General features: G+C 45.0%; 1 protein-coding gene across 5 annotated transcripts in view; it reads left to right on the forward strand.

Moving 5' to 3' along the window:
• Positions 1-23,742, forward strand: part of ABR (ABR activator of RhoGEF and GTPase) — a 424,780-nt gene that overhangs the window by 344,581 nt on the left and 56,457 nt on the right. For all 5 annotated transcript variants that reach the window (XM_073667980.1, XM_073667981.1, XM_073667985.1 and 2 more), the window contains 2 exons: positions 2,131-2,228; positions 4,517-4,648. In XM_073667980.1, the coding sequence (XP_073524081.1) occupies positions 2,131-2,228; positions 4,517-4,648 (230 nt within the window). The remainder of the gene's footprint in view (positions 1-2,130; positions 2,229-4,516; positions 4,649-23,742) is intronic.

Here is a 23,742-nt window from a genome sequence, read left to right on the forward strand (position 1 = left end):
TCAATCACACCCATCCTTAAAAAGCCCTCCCTTGACCCATCCTCTCTGTCTAGCTATCGCCCCATATCACTTCTCCCCTATGCCTCAAAACTACTGGAACAACACGTCCATCTTGAATTTTCCTCCCTCCTGTCCTCCTGCTCCCTCTTCGACCGCTTACAATCTGGCTTACGACCGCACCGCTCCACTGAAACTTCCGTGACTAAAGTCACCAATGACCTACTAACTGCCTAATCCAAGCAAGACTACTCTGTCCTCCTCCTCCTAGACCTGTTATCTGCCTTCGACACAGTGGACCACTCCCTCTTACTACAGACTCTCTTTTCTTGGCATCACGGACTTGGCCCTATCCTGGATCTCTTCATAACTAACAGACAGGACATTCAACGTCTCCCACTCACACACCACCTCCTCATCTTGCCCCCTATCTGTCGGTGTCCCCCAAGGCTCAGTTCTAGGACCCCTACTCTTCTCCATCTACACCTTTAGCCTGGGACAGCTCATAGAGTCTCACGGCTTTCAGTATCACCTCTATGCTGATGGCACACAGATCTACCTCTCTGGACCCGATATCACCTCCTTACTAACCAAAATCCCACAATGGCCGTCAGCTATTTCATCCTTCTTCTCTGCCAGATTTCTAAAACTTAACATGGACAAAACAGAATTCATCATCTTTACCCCACCTCACTCAACCCCCCATCTGACCTATCCATCATAGTTAATGACTGCCCACTCTCCCCAGTAACACAAGCTCGCTGCCTCAGTGTAACCCTGGACTCTGATCTCTCTTTCAAACCACATATCCAAACCCTCTCCACTTCCTGCCGACTCCAACTCAGAAATATCTCCCGGATCCACACATTCCTCAGCAAAGACGCTGCAAAAACACTAGTGCATGCCCTCATCATCTCCCGCCTTGACTACTGCAACCTCCTGCTTTGTGGCCTCCCTTCTAACACTCTTGCACCCCTTCAATTTATCCTAAACTCTGCTGCCCGACCTGTCCTCCAGCTACTCCCCGGCCTCTCCCCTCTATCAATCCCTTCACTGGCTCCCCATTACCCAGAGACTCAAGTTCAAGACCCTAACCTTGGCATACAAAGCCATCCACAACCTGTCTCACCCATACATCTGTGACCTAGTCTCCTGGTACTTACCTACACGCAACCTCCGGTACTCACAAGATCTCCTGCTCTACTCCCCTCTTATCTCCTCCTCCCACAACCGTATACAAGATCTCCCATGCATCCCCCCTACTCTGAAACTCTCTACCCCAACAAATCAGATTCTCGCCTACCGTGGAAACCTTCAAAAGGAACCTGAAGACCCACCTCTTCCGACAAGCATACAACCTGCAGTAACCATCGCTCCACCATAACGCTGCACGACCAGCTCTACCCTCACCTACTGTATCCTCACCCATCCCTTGTAGATTGTGAGCCCTCGTGGGCAGGGTCCTCGCTCCTCCTGTACCAGTCACTGACTCGTTTTGTTCAAGATTATTGTGTATTAAGTGTATTTGCTAAGTATACCCCGTTTTTCACATGTAAAGCGCCATTGAATAAATGACGCTATAATAATAATTGTTGTGTTCCCCAGGATAGAACAATTCTGGGATCATTCTTTCTTAGAACTTTGGATTTTGCGGTTTCTCTCTTATTCATCTTAAAAATGTTGGCATAAATTATCAAGTGTATGTTACCAGCTGGGGGTGTGTCCCTACAAAGCCTGACCTAGTCCAATCAGCACCGAGTGTGTAGGAGCACACCCCTCTGACAAGAGGAATGGTAGCGCCAAGCTGTCAATTCATTCATAAATTTCCAGTATAGATAATACAGAAGAACAGCACAACCCAGGGTTTAAAGAAAATATTCTCCTGAATTGTTTTTTCTTAGGGAACACCGACATTTTTCTAAAACAGACATATGAGGATAGTTGACAGGCCCTTTTTAAAGGGGTTTTCTGGGCTTTAATTAATGGCTGCAAAACAGCTGAAGCCAGGAGAATACTATATAATATAGATATGAGATATCGCTATGGCATTGTTTTGTAGGCTTTATAGTTGAAATGTGAATTATTTCTTATGCCTAAATTTTGCTGAATCGTCCTCCTTTCTTGTCTCGTCAGACCTATACTGCACACTAGAAGTAGACTCGTTTGGCTATTTTGTCAGCAAAGCTAAAACCAGAGTTTTCCGAGACACTACAGAACCTGAGTGGAACGAGGTGAGCAGTAAGGAACAGTTCCCAGACTTTTGTGCTTCTCCGGACAATTATCTTATCTTATCCATGCAGTCTATGTATTAGCAGACATGACAAAAAGGAAATTTAAATTGTCTCATTAAATAGATTGTTCCATGCAGGGGTCCAGTACATATGCTCTAATAGGACAACTATTTTCTATATTTTTCATACCTGCTTTTTCTTCATTATTCTGATTCCTTGTTTTCTCTTTTGTTCTAAGACTAATGTGCTGAAATCTTTCCATTAACAGCTCGATTGATTTCAGTAGAATTTTTCTGATGATACATTAGTTACATCAGCTTGCTGCTAGTTATATCAGCTGGCCGCAGCTTTCTGGTATTTATTACAATAGATTGCTTAGAAACTTGAAAATGAACAATTTTAAAAATTTGACAACAGAGAAAAGCTCTTAGTCACTATTTTTCTTTTTGCCTACTAAACAGATTTTAAGATCATGGCTGTAAAAATCTGAATATATATACATAGTGTACATGTATATATTTTCCTTTGCTTTTTGTAATTGTGTCCAAATTTCCTACTAGTACAAGTTGATGCAGTTTTATTAAAGAAGCAGTCCCATCAAAATTTGTATCCACTTAATATATTGCAGTCATCATATTATATGGCACTGGGTACTTACAATTGCTCATTTTGCCTTTCTACCCAGATAATTCTTCTCTTTCCCATTAGGTCTATGACATCACTTGATTAAAAACTGACTAGCTGAATCCTTCTAAGCTCTCTGTAGAAAGAGGAGGTCAATTTTCCTTGCATGAGTCATCAGTCACTGCAAAAGTCCCTGAGGGAGCAGGGAGCAGCTGAGTCAGGAGTTAAAGAGGGGAATGATAAATGCAGGTATTAGAGACGTCCTGTTTCTACCAGGGCTGTGGAGTCGGTTAGCCAAACCTGCGACTCTGACTCCTCAATTTCCCTTACACCGACTCCGACTCCCACATATATTGCTTATATTTAAGTGAAAAATGTATTGTAGTACAATGTGAACATCAGACATTTAATCATTTTTATGATACAATAATCAAGATATTTAGATAGAATACAATGATGGATAGATAGAGGGATAGATGAATGGATAGATAGAGGGATAGAGTGTGATAGACAGATGACAGCTACAGACAGCAAATAGTACATTGCACATATCGCACCTATAGTTCACACACATTGTACAGAGCGCACATAATAATCACCTACAATATTAGGATTAGTTACCTTCCTGTGACAGAGATGAGCAGTAGTACTTTCACTTTCTCCAGCTCGGGGCCCAGGAATCGGATCCTGTGCAGGGCAGGCACCCCTCCCCCTCCTCTCTCTGATGAAGACGGCAGAAGACAGGACAGAGGAGGGGAGATTGCCCCCTGCAGTCTGGAGCCAGTGCAGGACGGGAGCACTGCAGCATACAAGTGAGTTTTGATAGGTGCGTGCCCCTGCTTCTAGGGGGGGAAGCAGCTGCCCCTCGCTGGCTACCGCCATGATTCACACACAGCGTTTTTGCGGATCTGTTTTTTGCAGTAAAATGCAGTGTCTCTGGGCATCCCAGCAAAGTCAATGGGTTTCAAGATATGACATTCAGACACATCGTTTTGTGATGATCCGTTTTTGGGCTCAAAAACGGATCCTCACAAAGAATGAGCATGTCCGTTTGTTCGGCATTATTCTAATCTGCTTTTGCTATTGAAAACATTATCTATGAGCTCAAAAACCTTTCAGTTGATGCGGTTTTTTAAAAAGCTGATCTGCTTTTGCAGCTGAAAAACGTATCCTCAAAAAACGCAGCAAAAGCGCTGTGTGTGAATGTAGCCTTAGATCAGGAATAGGACAGACATTTATAGGACATTTCATAACTTTCCCAAATTCCTATGAAAAAATATTCCCCACAAACTGTATTGATCTACTGCACCCAATTTATTATATATTTTCGGAGTCGGTCCATTTTATACCGACTCCACAAAAATGAGCACCGACTCCACGACTCCGACTCCACAGCCCTGGTTTCTACAAAGAGCAAAGAAAAGCGAAGAATTATCTGGGTAGAAAGGCAAAATGAGCAATTGTATGTACATAGTGCTATATAATAGGATGATTGCTATATATTAGGAGGACAATAGCTTTGATGGGAGTGCTTTTTTAAATTGACAACTGATTTTTGGGCAAAAGGCTTTTTAGCCCCCAACTGCAATGTACTACAATTGAATCCATACATTCTTAGCCCGCGTTCTGCACCTTGATACCAGCTTCATGCTCTTTCTTCGCAGGAATTTGAAATTGAGTTGGAGGGGTCTCAGTACCTGCGGATCTTGTGCTATGAGAAGTGCTATGACAAAAGCAAGCTCAACAAGGACAACAATGAGATTGTGGACAAGATCATGGGCAAGGGACAGATCCAGGTACAAACTATGCAGAAACTGTACTATGTTGTCACAAGCATCTGCTCCCTGTGTCGGGGAATCTGTTGGGGTGGGAGATTCTGGCAAGTAATGCACCTTTTGTTATTTTTGGCTCAGTCTTCATGTGTGTATCTTAAGACCAATATAATTTGCATATTAGTCATTGTTTTAATTCTGATTTCTGTGGTGAACATTAAACTCAGCATATCAGTATGGTGATGATAATGCGGTCACATTCTTGTTATGACGCCCCTTGCTGTTCTTTAGCTTCCCTCTCCGAACATCCAATTTGTGTGTCTTGCCTAGCCAGAATCTCCTGAGAAACTGGTATCAGGAGGATTTCTGAATTTTTTTTTTTAAGCCATTCAACAAGAACCAGCGCACTAGATGCTACATCTCACCAACATGTAATGGGGCTCTCAAAGAAAAACTGCTGCAAATCTAAGAAGCCCCAAAAATAATAGTGTTCACCTCTTTTCACCGATGTTCCAGGGTCCTTCTGCTTTTGTTTGCAATCAGTTATCGTGTGACTTCTGCAGCCAATCAGTGACTTGGGCAGTCATCTATTATTCTTTAAATATTAAAACTACAGTTACACTTTAAGGGGTTGTCCACCACCCAGTAAAATAATAACACCTACACTCACCTCTGGTGTGGATGCCATTCCAGCAGTGCCGGCACTGGCTCTCCTGGGGATCGCGTGACTACCGCTCTCACATCCTCCAGATGTCTTGATTTATCTGAAGGAGGGGAGAGTGAAGCTAGCGCTGATTGGCTGCAGAGATCACGTGACATAATGTCACGCGATCCCTGGGAGAGCCAGTGCCGACTTCGCTGGAATGGCGCCGGCATCAGATGTAAGTATAAGGCCTCATTCACATGTCAGTACCAAAACCGGGAGTGGAACGTACAGAGAAAAACTATAATTGAAAAATTGACAGCTGTTCTGTGTTTTAGAGACACTATTGCTTTTGGCATACAAACACTGATAAAATACTGATCAAAAGTACTAATGTGTGAATAAAGCCAAAGTGTTACTATTTTATTTGGGAGAAACACAGGGATTCAGAAAGGGTTGTCAGAGTAGTGGACACCCCGTTTAAGCATCCTGGCATGGTGCACTCATGCCAGCAAATTTTTAGATTTTTTTTTTGTTAGATCATTTTTTACATATTTAGATGAATGTTCTGATATTTAAAAAGAACATCAGGGGGCGCTATAACAAATATGTAACTGCTGTATAGAGACACAGACAGTTCTGTAAAATATTTTGTCTGATCCGTCAGGAAAATTGTATATTTAATAGTGTGAGCTTTAAGTTTCCATTCAATATACCAGTCAAAGATGAAGTGGATTAGTCATTGAAATATTTTTTTCTATTTTGTTCTTTTTGTATGTGGTATTTTTACAAATTCATTAAGTTCAGTTCTTCTGTTTAAAGATACCACTTCAGGACATGTGCATATATAGATAGATCTCCGATGCGTGTGTTTGTATATTATATATTTTACACTGCTCAAAAAAATAAAGGGAACACTGAAATAACACATCCTAGATCTGAATGAATGAAATATTCTCATTGAATACTTTGTTCTGTACAAAGTTGAATGTGCTGACAACAAAATCACACAAAAATCATCAATGGAAATAAAATTTATTAACCAATGGAGGCCTGGATTTGGAGTCACCCCCAAAATTAAAGTGGAAAAACACACCACAGGCTGATCCAACTTTGATGTAATGTTCTTAAAACAAGTCAAAATGAGGCTCAGTATTGTGTGTTGCCTCCACGTGCCTGTATGACCTCCCTACAATGCCTGGGCATGCTCCTGATGAGGTTGAGGATGGTCTCTTGTGGGATCTCCTCCCAGACCTGAACTAAAGCATCCGCCAACTCCTGGACAGTCTGTGGTGTAACGTGACGTTGGTGGATGGAGCGAGACATGATGTCCCAGATGTGCTCAATCGGATTCAGGTCTGGGGAACGGGCGGGCCAGTCCATAGCTTCAATGCCTTCATCTTGCGGGAACTGCTGACACACTCCAGCCACATGAGGTCTGGCATTGTCCTGCATTAGGAGGAACCCAGGGCCAACCGCACCAGCATATGGTCTCACAAGGGGTCTAAGGATCTCATCTCGGTGCCTAATGGCAGTCAGGCTACCTCTGGAGAGCGCATGGAGGGCTGTGCGGCCCTCCAAAGAAATGCCACCCCACACCATTACTGACCCACTGCCAAACCGGTCATGCTGAATGATGTTGCAGGCAGCAGATCGCTCTCCACGGCGTCTCCAGACTCTGTCATGTCTGTCACATGTGCTCAGTATGAACCTGCTTTCATCTGTGAAGAGCACAGGGCTCCAGTGGCGACTTTGCCATTCCTGATGTTCTGTGCATTTCTTTGGAGGGCCGCTAATCCCACTTATTAAACCTGACAGGGCACACCTGTGAAGTGAAAACCATTTCCGGTGACTTCCTCTTGAAGCTCATCAAGAGAATGCCAAGAGTGTGCAAAGCAGTCATCAAAGCAAAAGGTGGCTACTTTGAAGAACCTAGAATATAAGACATTTTCAGTTGTTTCACACTTTTTTGTTAAGTATATAATCCCACATGTGTTAATTCATAGTTTTGATGCCTTCAGTGTGAATTTACAGTTTTCATAGTCATGAAAATACAGAAAAATCTTTAAATGAGGTGTGTCCAAACTTTTGGTCTGTACTGTATATATGTATATGGGTGTGTATATATATGTATACTGTATATGTATGTGTATATATATATACTGCTCAAAAAAATAAAGGGAACACTTAAACAACAGAATATAACTCCAAGTAAATCAAACTTCTGTGAAATCAAACTGTCCACTTAGGAAGCAGCACTGATTGACATTCAATTTCACATGCTGTTGTGCAAATGGAATAGACAATAGATGGAAATTATTGGCAATTATCAAGACACCCTCAATAAAGGAGTGGTTCTGCAGGTGGGGACCACAGACCACATCTCAGTACCAATGCTTTCTGGCTGATGGTTTGGTCACTTTTGAATGTTGGTTGTGCTTTCACACTCATGGTAGTATGAGACGGACTCTACAACCCACAGAAGTTGCTCAGGTAGTGCAGCTCATGCAGGTGCAACTACAGACTGTCCAGGAGTTGGCGGATGCTTTAGTCCAGGTCTGAGAGGAGATCCCACAGGAGACCATCTGCAACCTCATCAGGAGCATGCCCAGGCGTTGTAGGGAGGTCATACAGGCACGTGGAGGCCACACACAATACTGAGCCTCATTTTGACTTGTTTTAAATACATTACATCAAAGTTGGATCAGCCTGTAGTGTGTTTTTCCACTTTAATTTTGGGGGTGACTCCAAATCCAGGCCTCCATTGGTTAATAAATTTGATTTCCATTGATGATTTTTGTGTGATTTTGTTGTCAGCACATTCAACTTTGTACAGAACAAAGTATTCAATGAAAATATTTCATTCATTCAGATCTAGGATGTGTTATTTGAGTGTTCCCTTTATTTTTTTGAGCAGTGTAAATATATATGTACACACACACACACATACACATACACACACACACACACACACACACACAGGTCCAAAAGTAGGTGGACAGAAAGTGTAATAAGGTTATGAAGGGGGAGATTTATCAAGCATGGTGTAAAGTGAAACTGGCTCAGTTGCCCTTAGCAACCAATCAGATTCCACTTTTCATTCCTCACAAAGTTTATAATCGAAAGCCAAAAAGTGTCAGTGATTTGAAAAATTACATAAAAGAGATGCATTTCATGAAATTAATACCCAAAGAGACTTGTGCAAAAAAGTTTGTTGAAGCGTAAGAGGCGACTTCAAAGCTGTGCAAATTGTAATGGAAAACAGTGTGAGCACCTGCGTTGATAACATTTAAGGGCTTTTGTATTATTGTTCAGAATAAAATTTAATTGTCAATGTTATGCTTGTGTTAGTAAATAGAATTTTATATATAAATCAAAATAAATGTTATTATTTTCTGTCCACCTACTTTTGGACCACCCTGTATATATATACGTGTGTGTATGTATGTGTGTATGTGTATATATATATATATATATATATATATATATATATATATATATATATATATATATATATTTATTTATTTTATATATTTATTTATTTTATTTTTTTGAATATGTTAGAAATTGCTATAACTAAGTTGTCCGCTTCTGTGAAGTCTACTTTACTTTGCAGCTTTTTGACTGAAGCTCATCTCTTCTGTTTAGTACAAGAAATACTTCTTGATTTATTGTGAACATTACGTCCGGCTCTGAGATTGATGCATGTGTAATTTTCGGCATTGTGTGGATGTCTTGTATCACATTGCCGTTCGCTCTACGATCGCTCACAGTTGTAATTCCTATGATGTAATGCATAAAACGTGCCATAATTGTCATGTTTCTCATTACTATTCCGCTCTGGGGGGTGTTTCGCTCTCCTCCTCTGCTGCAGTGAATCTTTGGGGAGAAGGCAGGAATGCATCCAAGTTAATTTCTTCCTTCCCTCACAGGAGATCTTGTCCGTCCATACAGCCCCTTACTAGGCCCCCTGGTATCCTATATAATTACCTCTTCCCCTTGAACTGGGGTCAGACCGGAGAGATGCAATGTTCAGAGGGATGATGGTTTTTCTATTAAAGCGTGGGTTAATATTTTATCCTGTCCCTCTCCCAGTGTGGGGCTGGCACCGTGTGGTACGTTCTTTGGGCTATTGGTTTTGTTATTTTTGGTGAGTTGCCTTCCCGTCTCTTCATGTAGGGTAAATCTCCATCTCGCCAGCTGCTCCTAGATGGAAATCCATTTATTCTTCATGTTTGGTCGTAATCTGTTTTCTTAGCGATAAGCCTTTAAAGCGGAAAATAGTTCTTGTATTTAACTCCCACATTCGAGAAAACACTGAAGTCCGTTCCATTTCATCTTTTATCATATATCAAAAATTTGAACGTTCTTTGCCGTCTGTGAGAAAAAGTCCAGGATGGGGCTTGTCTGCTCATCACTAGAGTAATTATCTCCGTGTCCTGTCTGGGCGATATCCCTGATTTATCATCGCCTGTCTTCCAGTGACATTAGGTGTGTGGACTTTAAATGTTACAGGGGTGGTTATGGGGGTGCCAAGGTTGGGCTCTTACCCAGACACTGGCGCTTGAAGGAGTCCGAATGTTTCCTCTGTCCTGTTTGAGAAGACCATTACTATAAGTGAGGTGTCAGAGTTGGTTTCCCCTTTGTTTTCGCTCTTTTGCCCTTATTCACGTCCCTAATAGAAGGACCAAATGACTGTTACTACTTTTGCCAGATTTGCCATGCCTGTGCAAAAGTCTACCAGGCTCAGAGGAACGTTGCAGCAAACCTGACCAGGTTGTGATCCCTCAGGTCTGCTCCTGATCTGTAAAATTGATGATCAGTCCTTAGCATAAGCCATGAGTTATAAATCCGTGGTGTTCTTAGGCCAATCATCTCATGAATATGCTGTTGTGCAGTACAAAACATTGTACATAATAAAGAGGGATACAATGCTCACAGAAGAGTTGCAGCCCCTTCAAACAGCTGATAAACAGGGATGCTTAAAACCGGACCTCCACCAATCTAATATGGATGGTCTATCCTAATGATGGTCAGTTATGGAACTGGAGAAATATATATCTTTGTACCGTGTTAGCCAGTAGATAAAAAAATATTAAGATTTGAGAGTCCTCAGTGGTTGATACCTTTTAATGAATAACTGAAAAGATGGTAACAAATTGCAAGCTTTCGAGACTACTCAGGTTTCTTCATCAGGCTAGTATAACCCAAAATCTGAAGAGTCACATATTTATACACAATAAGACACAGAAATAATGCGATAGGATTTGCTTTCTGTGTCTTGTTCTGTATATTTTTGTGACTTCAGATTTTGTTATTCTATGCCCGATGAAGAGACCTGAGTAGTCTGGAAAGCTTCCAACTTGTTACCATCTTTTCAGTTAGCCATTAAAAGGTATCAATCACTGAGAGCTGGAGAAGCACTTTCTAAACTGTCGGCTCCGCTCTGAACATTTTCTTCCATTCTAGCTCATTGTTCTCCTTCTGGTAACAGTAAAACTAGACTGTATATTTTGTATTTATCGTCTTTTACTTGCCTAAGCTCCGCTTTCACACTCCTCTTGTGGATTGATGTCTCCTCTATTAGGACTGAACGAGCGTGAAAACCATACTGGTGGGGTTTTTTGCTTGGTTTTTTTTTTTGTAGTTCTATTTTAGGTTTTGTACTTGTTTCCCAGGCATTGCCATGTCTCACTTTCCCTAAATAGCTTCCTGGTCTTATCTTCCGTGTACTTTTGGTGGAATACATCTTGCAGAGTTGAGTCTGCTGGTCACGTATTGCACATTTCCGCAAAAGACCAACATTCTCTGAATAATATATTTCACAACGCAGGACCCAAACCTAATACATTTTAAACCTCAGCTTTTCCTTAGGTAAATTTATACTCATATATGTTAGAGGATTGCTGAATTTTGGAGCATCTGTTCTTAGATCTCTGCGCTGTTCCATTCTTATGTTACTGATACTAGAATGAATGAATAAATGGACAACTGGGCGTTACTAGTTTGGGGATGTGTCCCTACATAGTCTCTCACTGTCCAATCAGAGCTGAGTAGGGATACACCCATTTTACAAGTGGTAACACCCTGTGGTCAATTTATTCTTTAATTTCTAGGAGGAATAACAAAGGAACGAACAAAGTAATTGAGAAAAGATTCCCCAGAAATGTTATTTCTTGGGGAATAAAATTGTTTAGTAAAACAGACCTATCCGCACTGCTGGCAGATCACTTTTAAAGATGACCTATCACCAGGTAAAAGGTGACCAATTTTTGTTCTTATTTTATTGTATTTAAATATTTATTTTATTTTTAAATGTATTTGAATATTTATTTTTATTTTTTTAATCCGCCATACAGTTCCAGAGATGTGGGGCTTTTTTTGTGCTAATTTTGGTGGTCTTTATTAGGAGGTGGGGCGTACATGGTAATTATGCAGAGCAGCTTAAATATACACCCCCAGAAAATCCTGTGCGCCACGCCCCCTTGGTTGAGACCATAGACATTAGCACTAAATAAAAAGGCCCATATCTCTGGAACTGTATGGCGGATTAAAAAAAAATATATATATATTTTGTAGAGCGGCAGGAATAAAATAAGAGCAAGAACTGGCCACTTTAGTCCTTTTTTTAAATACCAATTCTCTTATAAGAATTCCCATTGATTTTTGGGGAAATTATAGTGTAAAAAGCAGCCAAGATGAAAACACCGTACTGTAAAGTGATAAAATGTGTGCATAAATATCGGATCCTAGGTATTTCTGTGCTGATCTCAGTTTTCAGGAAAAATATCAATGGGCAATTTTCAGCATACCAATAAAGTCATTGAAGATACAATTAGCTGATCATTGCCGCCTGTGCACTGAGTGCGGAGGAACCAGAAGTGCGGCACTGAACGTCACAAAACCTTGGTATATAAGGTCTACATTCCGGGAATGTTCCCGTACATGTGTGTTATATTAGCAGCCGTGATGTAGAGATTTCTCATGCCTTGACATTGTTATTGACCAGGAGCTGGAGACCTTTCTGGATTTGATTGACTTGCAAGTCATTAATTGGACAGATATTCTCTGCAGTAACTCGGCTCTGTCATGTATGATTGCTCATGTGGGAAGGTGGAGGCACAACGCACTTTATGCTGTTTTACATTCATACTGTTCCTTATGTTTCTAATTATATCAGTCCCTTCCCCACTGGGTCATTATCTTCCAAAAATCCCTATATAATTAATCACATGACTGAGTTATGTAAATGATTACATCAGATCAGATATAAAGATGGCCATAGTCATCATCTTTGTTTTAAAGAGATAATCCTAGTATTGAAGATTATTAAATTTTCTGATCCAAACATCTTTATGGGAGATGATTGCACCATTGTGGAAGAGAAAAAGAGTAATTGTCGGACAATAAGTACCCTGTGCCATTATTCTGTTTTTGGTTTGCTTTCTCTCTTCTGATGTTGAAAATTATGCAAACTTGGAGGGAAAGAGGATGTAGATCTGCGCTGCCAGAGGTCCAATATGCGACCAAGAGTGTTTGGATGCGTTTTTTGTCACCGCGTTTCGAAGTATTTACCGTGCCTACAAGTAGTATTCAACCCCCTGCAGATTTAGCTGGTTTGATAAGATGCAAATAAGTTAGAGCCTTCAAACTGCAAACGAGAGTAGGTTTTATGAACAGAAGCATAAATCTTACAAACCAAAAAGTTATGTTGCTCAGTTGAATTTTATTAAATTTTAAACATAAAAGTGTGGGTCAATTATTATACAACCCCTATGTTTAATATTTTGTGGAATAACTCTTGTTTGCAATTACAGCTAATAATCGTCTTTTATAAGACCTGATCAGGCCGGCACAGGTCTGTGGAGTTATCTTGGCCCACTCCTCCATGCAGATCTTCTCCAAGTTATCTAGGTTCTTTGGGTGTCTCATGTGGACTTTATTCTTGAGCTCCTTCCACAAGTTTTCAATTGGGTTAAGGTCAGGAGACTGACTAGGCCACTCCAACACCTTGACTTTTTCCCTATTGAACCAGGCCTTGGTTTTCTTGACTGTGTGCTTTGGGTCGTTGTCTTGTTGGAAGATGAAATTACGACCCATCTTAAGATCCTTGATGGAGGAGCGGAGGTTCTTGGCCAAAATCTCCAGGTAGGCCGTGCTATCCATCTTCCCATGGATGCGGACCAGATGGCCAGGCCCCTTGGCTGAGAAACAGCCCCACAGCATGATGCTGCCACCACCATGCTTGACTGTAGGGATGGTATTCTTGGGGTCGTATGCAGTGCCATCCAGTCTCCAAACGTCACGTGTGTGGTTGGCACCAAAGATCTCGATCTTGGTCTCATCAGACCATAGAACCTTGAACCAGTCTGTCTCAGAGTCCTCCAAGTGATCATGAGCAAACTGTAGACGAGCCTTGACATGACGCTTTGAAAGAAAAGGTACCTTACGGGCTCGTCTGGAACGGAGACCATTGCGGTGGAGTACGTTACTTATGGTATTGACTGAAACCAATGTCCCCACTGCCATGAGATCTTCCCGGAGCTCCTTCCTTGTTGTCCTTGGGTTAGCCTTGACTCTTCGGACAAGCCTGGCCTCGGCACGGGAGGACACTTTCAAAGGCTGTCCTGGCCGTGGAAGGCTAACAGTAGTTCCATAAGCCTTCCACTTACGGATGATGCTCCCAACAGTGGAGACAGGTAGGCCCAACTCCTTGGAAAGGGTTTTGTACCCCTTGCCAGCCTTGTGACCCTCCACGATCTTGTCTCTGATGGCCTTGGAATGCTCCTTTGTCTTTCCCATGTTGACCATGTCTGAGTGCTGTTCACAAGTTTGGGGAGGGTCTTAAATAGTCAGAAAAGGCTGGCAAAAGAGATCTTTAATCCACACATGTGAAGCTCATTATTCTTGGTGCCTGAACTACTTCTTAATACTTTAGGGGGACCAAACAGAATTCTTGTGGTTTGAGGGGTTGAATAATAAATGACACTCTGAATTAACTTTTAACGTTTTTTTAAAAAAAAAAAAAAAATTTGCTGCAGTGCATTTCCCACTTCCAGGCTGATCTACAGTACAAATGTCACAATGCCAAGTTAATTCCGCATGTGTCAACCAGCTAAAGGGGGTTGAATACTACTTGTAGGCACTGTATACTTCATAAGGACAAACCACAGGTGGAGAGTATAGACATGTCTACTCCTTAGTAAATACTTATTTATCAACCATGGGAATGGTAACGCCCAGTTGTCAGTTTATTCATACTTTTCCAAGAGGATCAGGGTAACAGCACAACAGGTACTAAGATTATATGCTCCAGCATCTGTCTCATGGCGACTACAAATAAAAAAAGACTGACATTTTGGGAGAGCCTTTAGGCATTCTTTGCATTAACACACATGGGTCATTTTAGCCACATCCCCGTGGAATAACTTTGCAAATATATTTGGTATACATGTGAGAACTAGATAATTTTTGGGACTAAAAGTTACCAGTTCAACCTACGAACTTATAGCATGAAGCACTAAATACATCCTCACCCTTAGAATTTGTTCACACGTAGCATTTTTCCATTTTTTTTTTTCTGGTAGCAAAAATGCAGCTTTATCCAGCAGCAGAACGAACAAGAATTATAACATCTCATTGAAACATTTTTGCATTTTTTATTTTTTTTTTTTACCTTTTTACTGCGTTATTTTCTCTGCTGACAACATGAGTCTGAGCAGTAAAAAAAATTATGAAAAAAAAATTGCACAGAAACTGCATTAATAATGCAAAATTGCTGCTGTGTTTTGGCAATTGTGTGCGTTTTTTTTCCAAGAAAAAAGCGCTGTATATGACTGTGCCCAAGTTCCACAGCATAAGACTTTCAGGGCCAACTATCTTGTGGTTGTAACGCTGTGTTCACACATGTCCAGTCTGTGGTTTCCAGACTGGCTACGGGTCTATCTGATTTGCGGATCTATCACCCTTTCGAGTCAATAGGTCCATTTTCCGTAAATTGCAAGGAAAAAAGTGTCACGCCATTCTTATGACTGTCCCCTACATGGAAACATTGGGATTGTGGTAGGTAATTTACAACAGTCGTGGTGGAGCCTTGGCCTTCAGCTAGATTCACACATCCATGTGACACCATCTGAGTATGGACTGCAGTGCACAGACTGACCGCGGGTTTCCTGACCCCAAACTTAACCGCTTCATAAATGCCTATGAGGCCGCCTGGTTTGTGTCGGCGCTCCGCGGCCGGTCCGTGTATGGCAGATCGTGATGTGTGAATGCAGCCTTAGAATGTGTTATTCTCTGTGACAATTTCACTCTGGTCGTGGGGGTTGGTGACCACTCGTGACAGAAGACTAAAACTTGATACAGAACTCTTTCCTGCATTCACATGGGGAATCTGTACAGTCAGCGTTCTGTATGTGACAGCTGGTTTTCATTCACAGAGTGAAGCACGTTAGTTAGGTGAGCGCCTCGTATATTTTGCATTCTTGTGCCGTCCCCGCTCTCACCCAGACCCGCACCAGATGCAGTTACTCACAGGTAACTTTTATGAATGTAAAATAATTTGTTGCTCATTGAGCCAAGATATTATTTGGTATAACTCGTACTGATATTACATTGCATCATCTACATTGGACAGCTGGTAAACCGGGAGTTTTGCATTATCTCTATAAAGAGAGTCCTTAATATCAACATCTCAGACTTGGAGGAAATTATACATGAACCTAGAAAAGTTTGAAAACTGGTCCAATGGGACTTAAGTATTACTGGGGTCATTATAGGGGGTTTCCATTTGCGTAAAATCCGTCTTCCGTTTGTTTTACAAATCTTCCTCTGGTTCAGCACTGAGTTTCCGCCGCTGCTCCCGGTTGTGTGATTGTCAGCAGTGCAGATGTCACGTCGACTGTGTGCTGTCAACTCAATCAGAGCCACTCAGCTCTGGTATTGGCCGCTGCACTGTCGACGTGTTGTCTGTACTGCTGACAATAACAGATATCGGGGCGGAGTCTCAGTGCCGGACCAGGGGAGAAAGAGTAAGGCACATGCTTTTTTACAGTTGGGGAATAGGGGCTTTCCAAAACTGGAAAACCCCTCTAATATTGGATTAGTTGTTGTCCTAACTTCAGGACCCTCACTCACAGTGAAGGGCTGGTGGTGCTTCTGACTCTCATTGGTCCAGGGACTGTCTCCAGGGTTCTAGAGATCGAGACCCTTTCCTACTTGACATAGTCTATCAGCACTAAACTTACAGTTAGTCGCACCAAAATACTTACACTATTAGCCGCACACCTCGCTGCGGCACATGTAGTCGACGCGATGCACTGATGAGGCAGGGGGCGCCCGAGCTAGGAAGCTACTGAAACGGATGGTTGCCTACCTTCCATACTTTTGGAAATGTGATGAAAACAAACTTGCTTGGGGTCCAATGGACCCCACGGGACTAATTAAAGTCTTAGAGTACCCCTTTAATTTGATATTTTTAGTATCTGGTAGAGTCAGAATAGCGTACTCAGTACACACAGTCTTTGATTTATACATACCTGCTGCAAACACTGCTGGACTTTTATAAATTATGTATATAATGCTCAATTAAAAAAAAAACAAGTAATAGACACAATATAAACCATTTAAAGGCTGGGGCTCTATGCTCTCATTGCTTGCGATAACTACAGCTTGATTTTAGGCGGCAAAAGTATATTGCAGAGAATTTGACGTGATTTTAGGGGAAAACTATAAATATTAAAATAGTATTTACAAAAATGGAAAAAATATTCACGATTGTATATTCTCACCAGCGAGTCCTAGCCTAAGGCTCAAAAAGTAAAAAAAATGAGGTGGAAAGCCAAATTCATTCTTCATAAAAACATCATAAAAATAGGGGTAAAAAATTGCCAGTTGGGCACAGAAAGTGTAAGGATTGATACTGTGGTTGTGTGTAATTTTGCGCAATGGTAGAAATGTGAGCTGTTGTGTTACAAGACGCTGGTGCCCGATGATTATCACTTCAGTAGGTTTTCTCCCATCTCTCCGGACTCGGTGTAATCGTCCTCAGCTGGACACACCTTGTAAATATTCATCATCCCCCTCCTGTGTTGTCCAGTAGGTAGGAGAGAAGCGGGATGTCTGGGGCCACAGCTGTGCCTGGCACCAGATGATTAATGATCCCCCTTGTGGTATCTCGTCCTCATTCATTACTTCTGGAGTCCGCCACGTGCACAGTGTTTCGCAGGAGGTGGCACATCGAGGAGCTCTGCGGCTTAAGTACCAAATTTTTTTTATGAGTCGCTTGGACATTGTTACTATCCCTGAGCGGAGAAAAGTACAAGCTGTATCATTACACCAGAGGTCTGGACACTTCTTGTTACATACTTTATATTTAATGATCTAACATGTGCTTGACACCGACTATGCCAGGAAACTGTTAATCAAATGTAGCTATCATCGTGCCTCCAGAAATCATCCGGAATATTAATCTTTAGCGTCTGTAAGCGCCAAGGAGTCAAAAATAGAAATTTATTTTCTATACTGCGCAGAGTCACTGTGGGAAAAATCACCAGTTGCCACGTTGCTATCTCAGCTTTGCGTGGGCAAAAAAAGAGAACTAAACTCCCCATATCTCAACTTTCCGGTCACTGTGTATGGGAAAAAAAACCCTAAAGAAATTAACTGGATTATAAATTGGTGTGCATGCAACGTATTCATACTAGCCACTAAACAGACAAAACCCAAGATAAAAACAAAGTGATAAAATACCCTGGAGTAAATAAATAGCAGTAGTGCATGAAAATAATATAGGGTGTAGCGCTGGCGTCCCTGCCCTCTGCTAGGCAGGGACGCTGTTCCCCTCACCTCTCTGCTCCGTGCCCGGCGTCCTCCTCCCGCGCCGTCCTAAGGAGTCCCCGGCCAATGGCCGGAGGACTTCACCATATATAAGGCACCTCCTCCAAAATGGAGGTGCCCGAGCAATGTTGTTGCACTGTTCACTACTCTGCTTCAGCCCTCAGGTCCCGTTGCCAGTTACCTGCCAGATTCCTGCCTGATTATCTGCTACCTGCCTGCTAGTCTGAGGTCCGACGGTCTGCCTTACTACTCCTGTCAGTCTGTCTAAGGACCAGCCTGCCCGCTCACCTGGGAGCGCACATCAGCCACCTGCCTGCTTGCCTGAGGTCCGACGGTCTGCCTTCCAACTCCTGTCAGTCTGTCTATGGACCAGCTTGCCCCCTCACCTGGGAGCACACACCTGCTACCTGCCTGCTAGTCTACCTGGAGGCTCCGCCGTCACGTGCTGTGACCACCTGCCTGTCCAGTGACTCCTGCTCGCTCACCTGGGAGCGCTCATCTGCTGCCTGTCTGCTAGCCTACCTGGAGGCTCTGCCGTCACGTGCCGTGACCACCCGCCTGTCCAGAGACTTCTGCCCGCTCACCTGGGAGCGCTCATCTGCCGCCTGTCTGCCGCTCATCTGCCGCCAGACCCGTTACAGTTTGCTCGGGCCATGGAACCCGGTGGCACCCAAGCTCCCTCGCTCTCGGACCTGTCATGAACTGTCCCGTCAAAGGTCCCAACAGGAGTCCATCCTGGGTCACCTGCGGAATGTCAATACTCGCCTGGACACTCTGACTGCTCCACCAGCAACCTCCGCCAGTGCCATGTCTCGCAGTCCGGCAGCTCCGCTGCCCACTAATACCATGGTATCCTACCCCGGACCCCGGCTTTCTGCACCTCCTCGCTTCGGAGGCGACTCCGCCCAGGCTCGGGGCTTCATAAATCAGTGCACCCTGCATTTTGAACTATTGTCCTACCAGTTTAACTCCGACCGGGCCAAGATTGCATTCATCATGTCCCATCTCACCGGGGAGGCCCTGGCCTGGCTAAATCCTCTATGGGAGAGAGGAGACCCCCTGGTGTCCGACTTGCCTGTCTTCCTCACGGCTTTCCGGAAAGTCTTCGACGAACCCGGACGGAAGACCTCATCCGCATCATCTCTGCTACGCCTCCATCAGGGAAGTCTCACCGTGGGCCAATATGCCATACGGTTCCGTACCCTTGCCTCGGAGCTGGCCTGGGATAACGACGCTCTGGTATCCGTCTTCTGGGAGGGTCTGTCCGGCCGTATTAAAGATGAACTTGCCGGTCGGGACGTTCCTACCACTCTCGATGACCTAATAACTCTTGCCACCCGGATTGACCTACGGTTCCAGGAGCGTGCCAAAGAGGTCACCCGTGAGAGGAGGTTTCCACGTCTAGCTCCTACTTTTCAGAAACCCGTCACTCCCTCCGTCTCTCCCCAGGTACACTCTCCTGAGCCTATGCAGGTCGACCAGACCAAGATGGTCAAAACCCGTCAGGACTTACGCCGTGCCGAGGGGAGCTGCTTCTACTGTGGCAGTAAGGAGCACCGGATCCGTGCCTGCCCAGAGAGGTCGGGAAACGCCTGTGTCTAGGTTCGCTCAGAGAGGTCGACCTAGACAAGAATAAATCCTCTCCATCTCTGCTGCTGTCAGTTTCAATCGTCTGCGGGGAGAACCGTTATTTCGAACTAGCCCAACTGGACTCTGGAGCAGCCGGGAATCTTATTTCACAGTCCCTGGTAGAGAAATACCGCATCCCCACCAAACCTCTGGCTGTACCCTTGTCTGTTGCTGCCGTGGATGGGGGTCTCTTACCACGCCCCATCCAACTCATCACCGAATCCATTACTCTGCAGGTGGGAATGCTGCATTCTGAGAGTATCTCCTTTCATGTTCTGCCTGGACTCTCTCACGCCCTCTTGCTAGGCCTACCTTGGCTCCAGAGACATGCACCCGTGCTTGACTGGCAGACCGGAGAAGTCCTTCGCTGGGGACAGGACTGCCATAAGACCTGTCTGGTTCCCGTCCATCCCGTCCGTCCTTCTCCTACCCCAGCTAATCTACCCGGACTTCCGATTCCTTATTGGTCTTATGCTGATGTCTTTAATAAAAAGGAAGCAGAGACACTACCCCCTCATAGACCATACGACTGCCCTATCGACCTGTTACCTGGTACTACTCCTCCCCGTGGGCGTATTTATCCATTATCCGCTGCTGAGACCCGGTCGATGTCTGAATATATTGAGGAGAATCTGGCCAGGGGATTCATCCGGAAATCTACCTCCCCGGCGGGAGCAGGCTTCTTTTTCGTCAAAAAGAAGGACGGCTCTCTCCGTCCCTGTATAGACTATAGAGGCCTTAACCAGATCACGGTGAAGAATAAGTACCCCCTTCCGCTCATTCCGGAGTTATTTGATCGTCTGAGGGGGGCTAGAATCTTCACCAAACTGGACCTCCGTGGGGCGTACAACCTGGTTCGTATCCGTCAGGGGGATGAATGGAAGACGGCATTCAACACCCGGGACGGCCACTATGAATATCTGGTAATGCCCTTTGGTCTCTGTAACGCTCCTGCCGTCTTTCAAGAGTTGGTCAACGACATCTTCCGGGACCTTCTCTACTCCTGCGTAGTGGTGTACCTGGACGACATCTTGGTCTTCTCTCCGGATCTCCAGACTCACCGGAGGGACGTTCGTCAGGTCCTGCTCAGGCTCAGGCAGAATCACCTCTTCGCTAAATACGAGAAGTGCCTCTTTGAGCAGACCTCGCTTCCGTTTTTGGGCTACATTATTTCTCAGACCGGCCTACGAATGGATCCAGAGAAACTGTCTGCCATCGAGAAATGGCCTCGACCGGAGGGGTTGAAGGCCATTCAGCGATTCCTGGGCTTCGCCAACTACTACCGCCTCTTCATACCACACTTCTCTTCCCAGACTGCCCCAATTTCCGCGCTCACCCGTAAGGGTACTAATCCCAAAGAGTGGCCGCCCGAAGCAGAGTAGGCCTTTCTTTCCCTAAAACAGGCCTTCTCTTCCGCCCCGGTGCTGCATCGCCCGGACGGCAACAAGCAGTTCTTCCTGGAAGTTGACGCCTCCTCCTCTGGAGCCGGAGCGGTACTTACTCAAAAATCATCTTCCGGGAGAATGGTAACTTGTGGCTTCTTCTCCAAACTCTTCTCCTCTTCTGAGCGCAACTATTCCATAGGAGATCGAGAGTTATTGGCCATCAAGCTGGCATTGGAGGAGTGGCGTTACCTACTCGAGGGGGCTCTCCACCCGGTAATAATTTACACTGACCACAAGAACTTGGCTTACCTCCAGCATGCCCAGAGACTTAACCCGCGCCAAGCCCGGTGGTCCTTGTTTTTTGCTCGCTTTGATTTTGTTCTTCATTTTCGCCCGGCTGACAAAAACGTCAAAGCAGATGCCTTGTCCCGATCCTTTCTGGTGTCCGATCTCGAGGAAGAACCTAAACATATCATCAATCCCGCCAGAGTAATGCAGGTGGCTCCCGTGAGTCTAAATCGTCTCCCTCCCGGTAAGACGTTCGTATCAGTACCTGATCGGGAGAAGATCCTACACTGGGGTCACTCGTCTAAACTAGCTGGCCACGCCGGTCAGAAAAAGACCCTCCAGCTTATTGCCCGGCACTACTGGTGGCCTACCCTGCACAAGGACGTAATAGACTTTGTTTCTGCCTGTGTGTCCTGCGCCCGCAACAAAGTCCCGAGACACCTGCCAGCCGGTCGCCTTCTTCCGCTTCCTGTGCCTGCTGCCCCCTGGCAGCATATTGCTATGGACTTCATAACTGATCTCCCCGTCTCTGCTGGTTGTACGGTCATTTGGGTGGTCGCTGACCGCTTTTCCAAGATGGCTCACTTTATTCCCCTGCCAGGCCTCCCGTCTGCACCCGAGCTGGCTAAAGACTTTATCCGCCACATCTTCCGTCTTCATGGCCTGCCCCTCCACATCGTGTCGGATCGTGGGGTACAGTTCACCTCACGTTTCTGGAGAGCCACTTGTAAACTGCTAGACGTCACCCTGGACTTCTCTTCCGCTTACCACCCACAGTCCAATGGTCAAGTGGAGCAGATCAATCAGAACCTGACCAGTTACCTCCGGCACTTCGTTAATGCCCACCATTCAGACTGGGTGGATCTCCTACCTTGGGCCAAGTTCTCCTATAACAATCACGAGAGCGAATCCTCCTCCAAATCCCCGTTTTTTGTAGTCTTCGGTCAGCATCCTCGGATTCCTTTTCCTGTCTCCACCTCTGTGGACAACCCGGCTGCGGAATCTCTCGTTAGCAAATTTTCCTCCATTTGGGAGAGTACCCGATCCGCACTCCTTCAGTCGTCCGAACGGATGAAAAGACACGCTGACAAAAAACGCCTGGATCCTCCACAATTTCGTCCTGGAGATAAAGTCTGGCTCTCATCTAAATATGTCCGACTCAAGATACCTTCTTACAAGTTAGGACCTCGGTTCATCGGTCCTCTGGAGGTCATCAGTCAGATCAACCCGGTGGCCTATAAATTGAAACTCCCGGCCAACTTACGGATCCCGAACTCCTTCCATGTATCTCTCCTCAAACCTGTGGTACTTAACTCTTTTTCCAAGTCTACAGGTACGCCTCCTGCTCCGGTTTCTGCTGAGGACGAGTTTGAGGTAGAGAACATTCTTGCCACCAAAAGGGTAAGAGGAAAGACCTTTTTTCTAGTAGATTGGAAGGGGTTTGGTCCTGAGGAGAGAACGTGGGAGCCACGGGAGAACATCCATGCCCCTCTTATCCTAGCTAAATTTCTGTCTGGCCTAAAAAAGGGGGGGCCTAAAGGGGGGGGTACTGTAGCGCTGGCGTCCCTGCCCTCTGCTAGGCAGGGACGCTGTTCCCCTCACCTCTCTGCTCCGTGCCCGGCGTCCTCCTCCCGCTCTGCTGGCAGCGCGCGCTCCTTCCCGGCCACTGTGCTTAGGGCGCGCGCTCTCCCTCCCTCTTAAAGGGGCCGCGCGCGCCGTCCTAAGGAGTCCCCGGCCAATGGCCGGAGGACTTCACCATATATAAGGCACCTCCTTCAAAATGGAGGTGCCCGAGCAATGTTGTTGCACTGTTCACTACTCTGCTTCAGCCCTCAGGTCCCATCTGCTACCTGCCTGCTAGTCTGAGGTCCGACGGTCTGCCTTACTACTCCTGTCAGTCTGTCTAAGGACCAGCCTGCCCGCTCAGCTGGGAGCGCACATCAGCCACCTGCCTGCTTGCCTGAGGTCCGACGGTCTGCCTTCCAACTCCTGTCAGTCTGTCTATGGACCAGCTTGCCCCCTCACCTGGGAGCACACACCTGCTACCTGCCTGCTAGTCTACCTGGAGGCTCCGCCGTCACGTGCTGTGACCACCTGCCTGTCCAGTGACTCCTGCTCGCTCACCTGGGAGCGCTCATCTGCTGCCTGTCTGCTAGCCTACCTGGAGGCTCTGCCGTCACGTGCTGTGACCACCCGCCTGTCCAGAGACTTCTGCCCGCTCACCTGGGAGCACTCATCTGCCGCCTGTCTGTTGGTCTTCCTGGAGGCTCCGCCGTCACATGCTGTGACCACCCGTTCATCCAGAGACTCTCGCCTGCTCACCTGGGAGCTCACGT

This window comes from Phyllobates terribilis, unplaced genomic scaffold, assembly GCF_046119375.1.
Source record: "Phyllobates terribilis strain yellow unplaced genomic scaffold, ASM4611937v1 Scaffold_2__4_contigs__length_985480577, whole genome shotgun sequence".
Lineage (NCBI taxonomy): Eukaryota > Metazoa > Chordata > Amphibia > Anura > Dendrobatidae > Phyllobates > Phyllobates terribilis.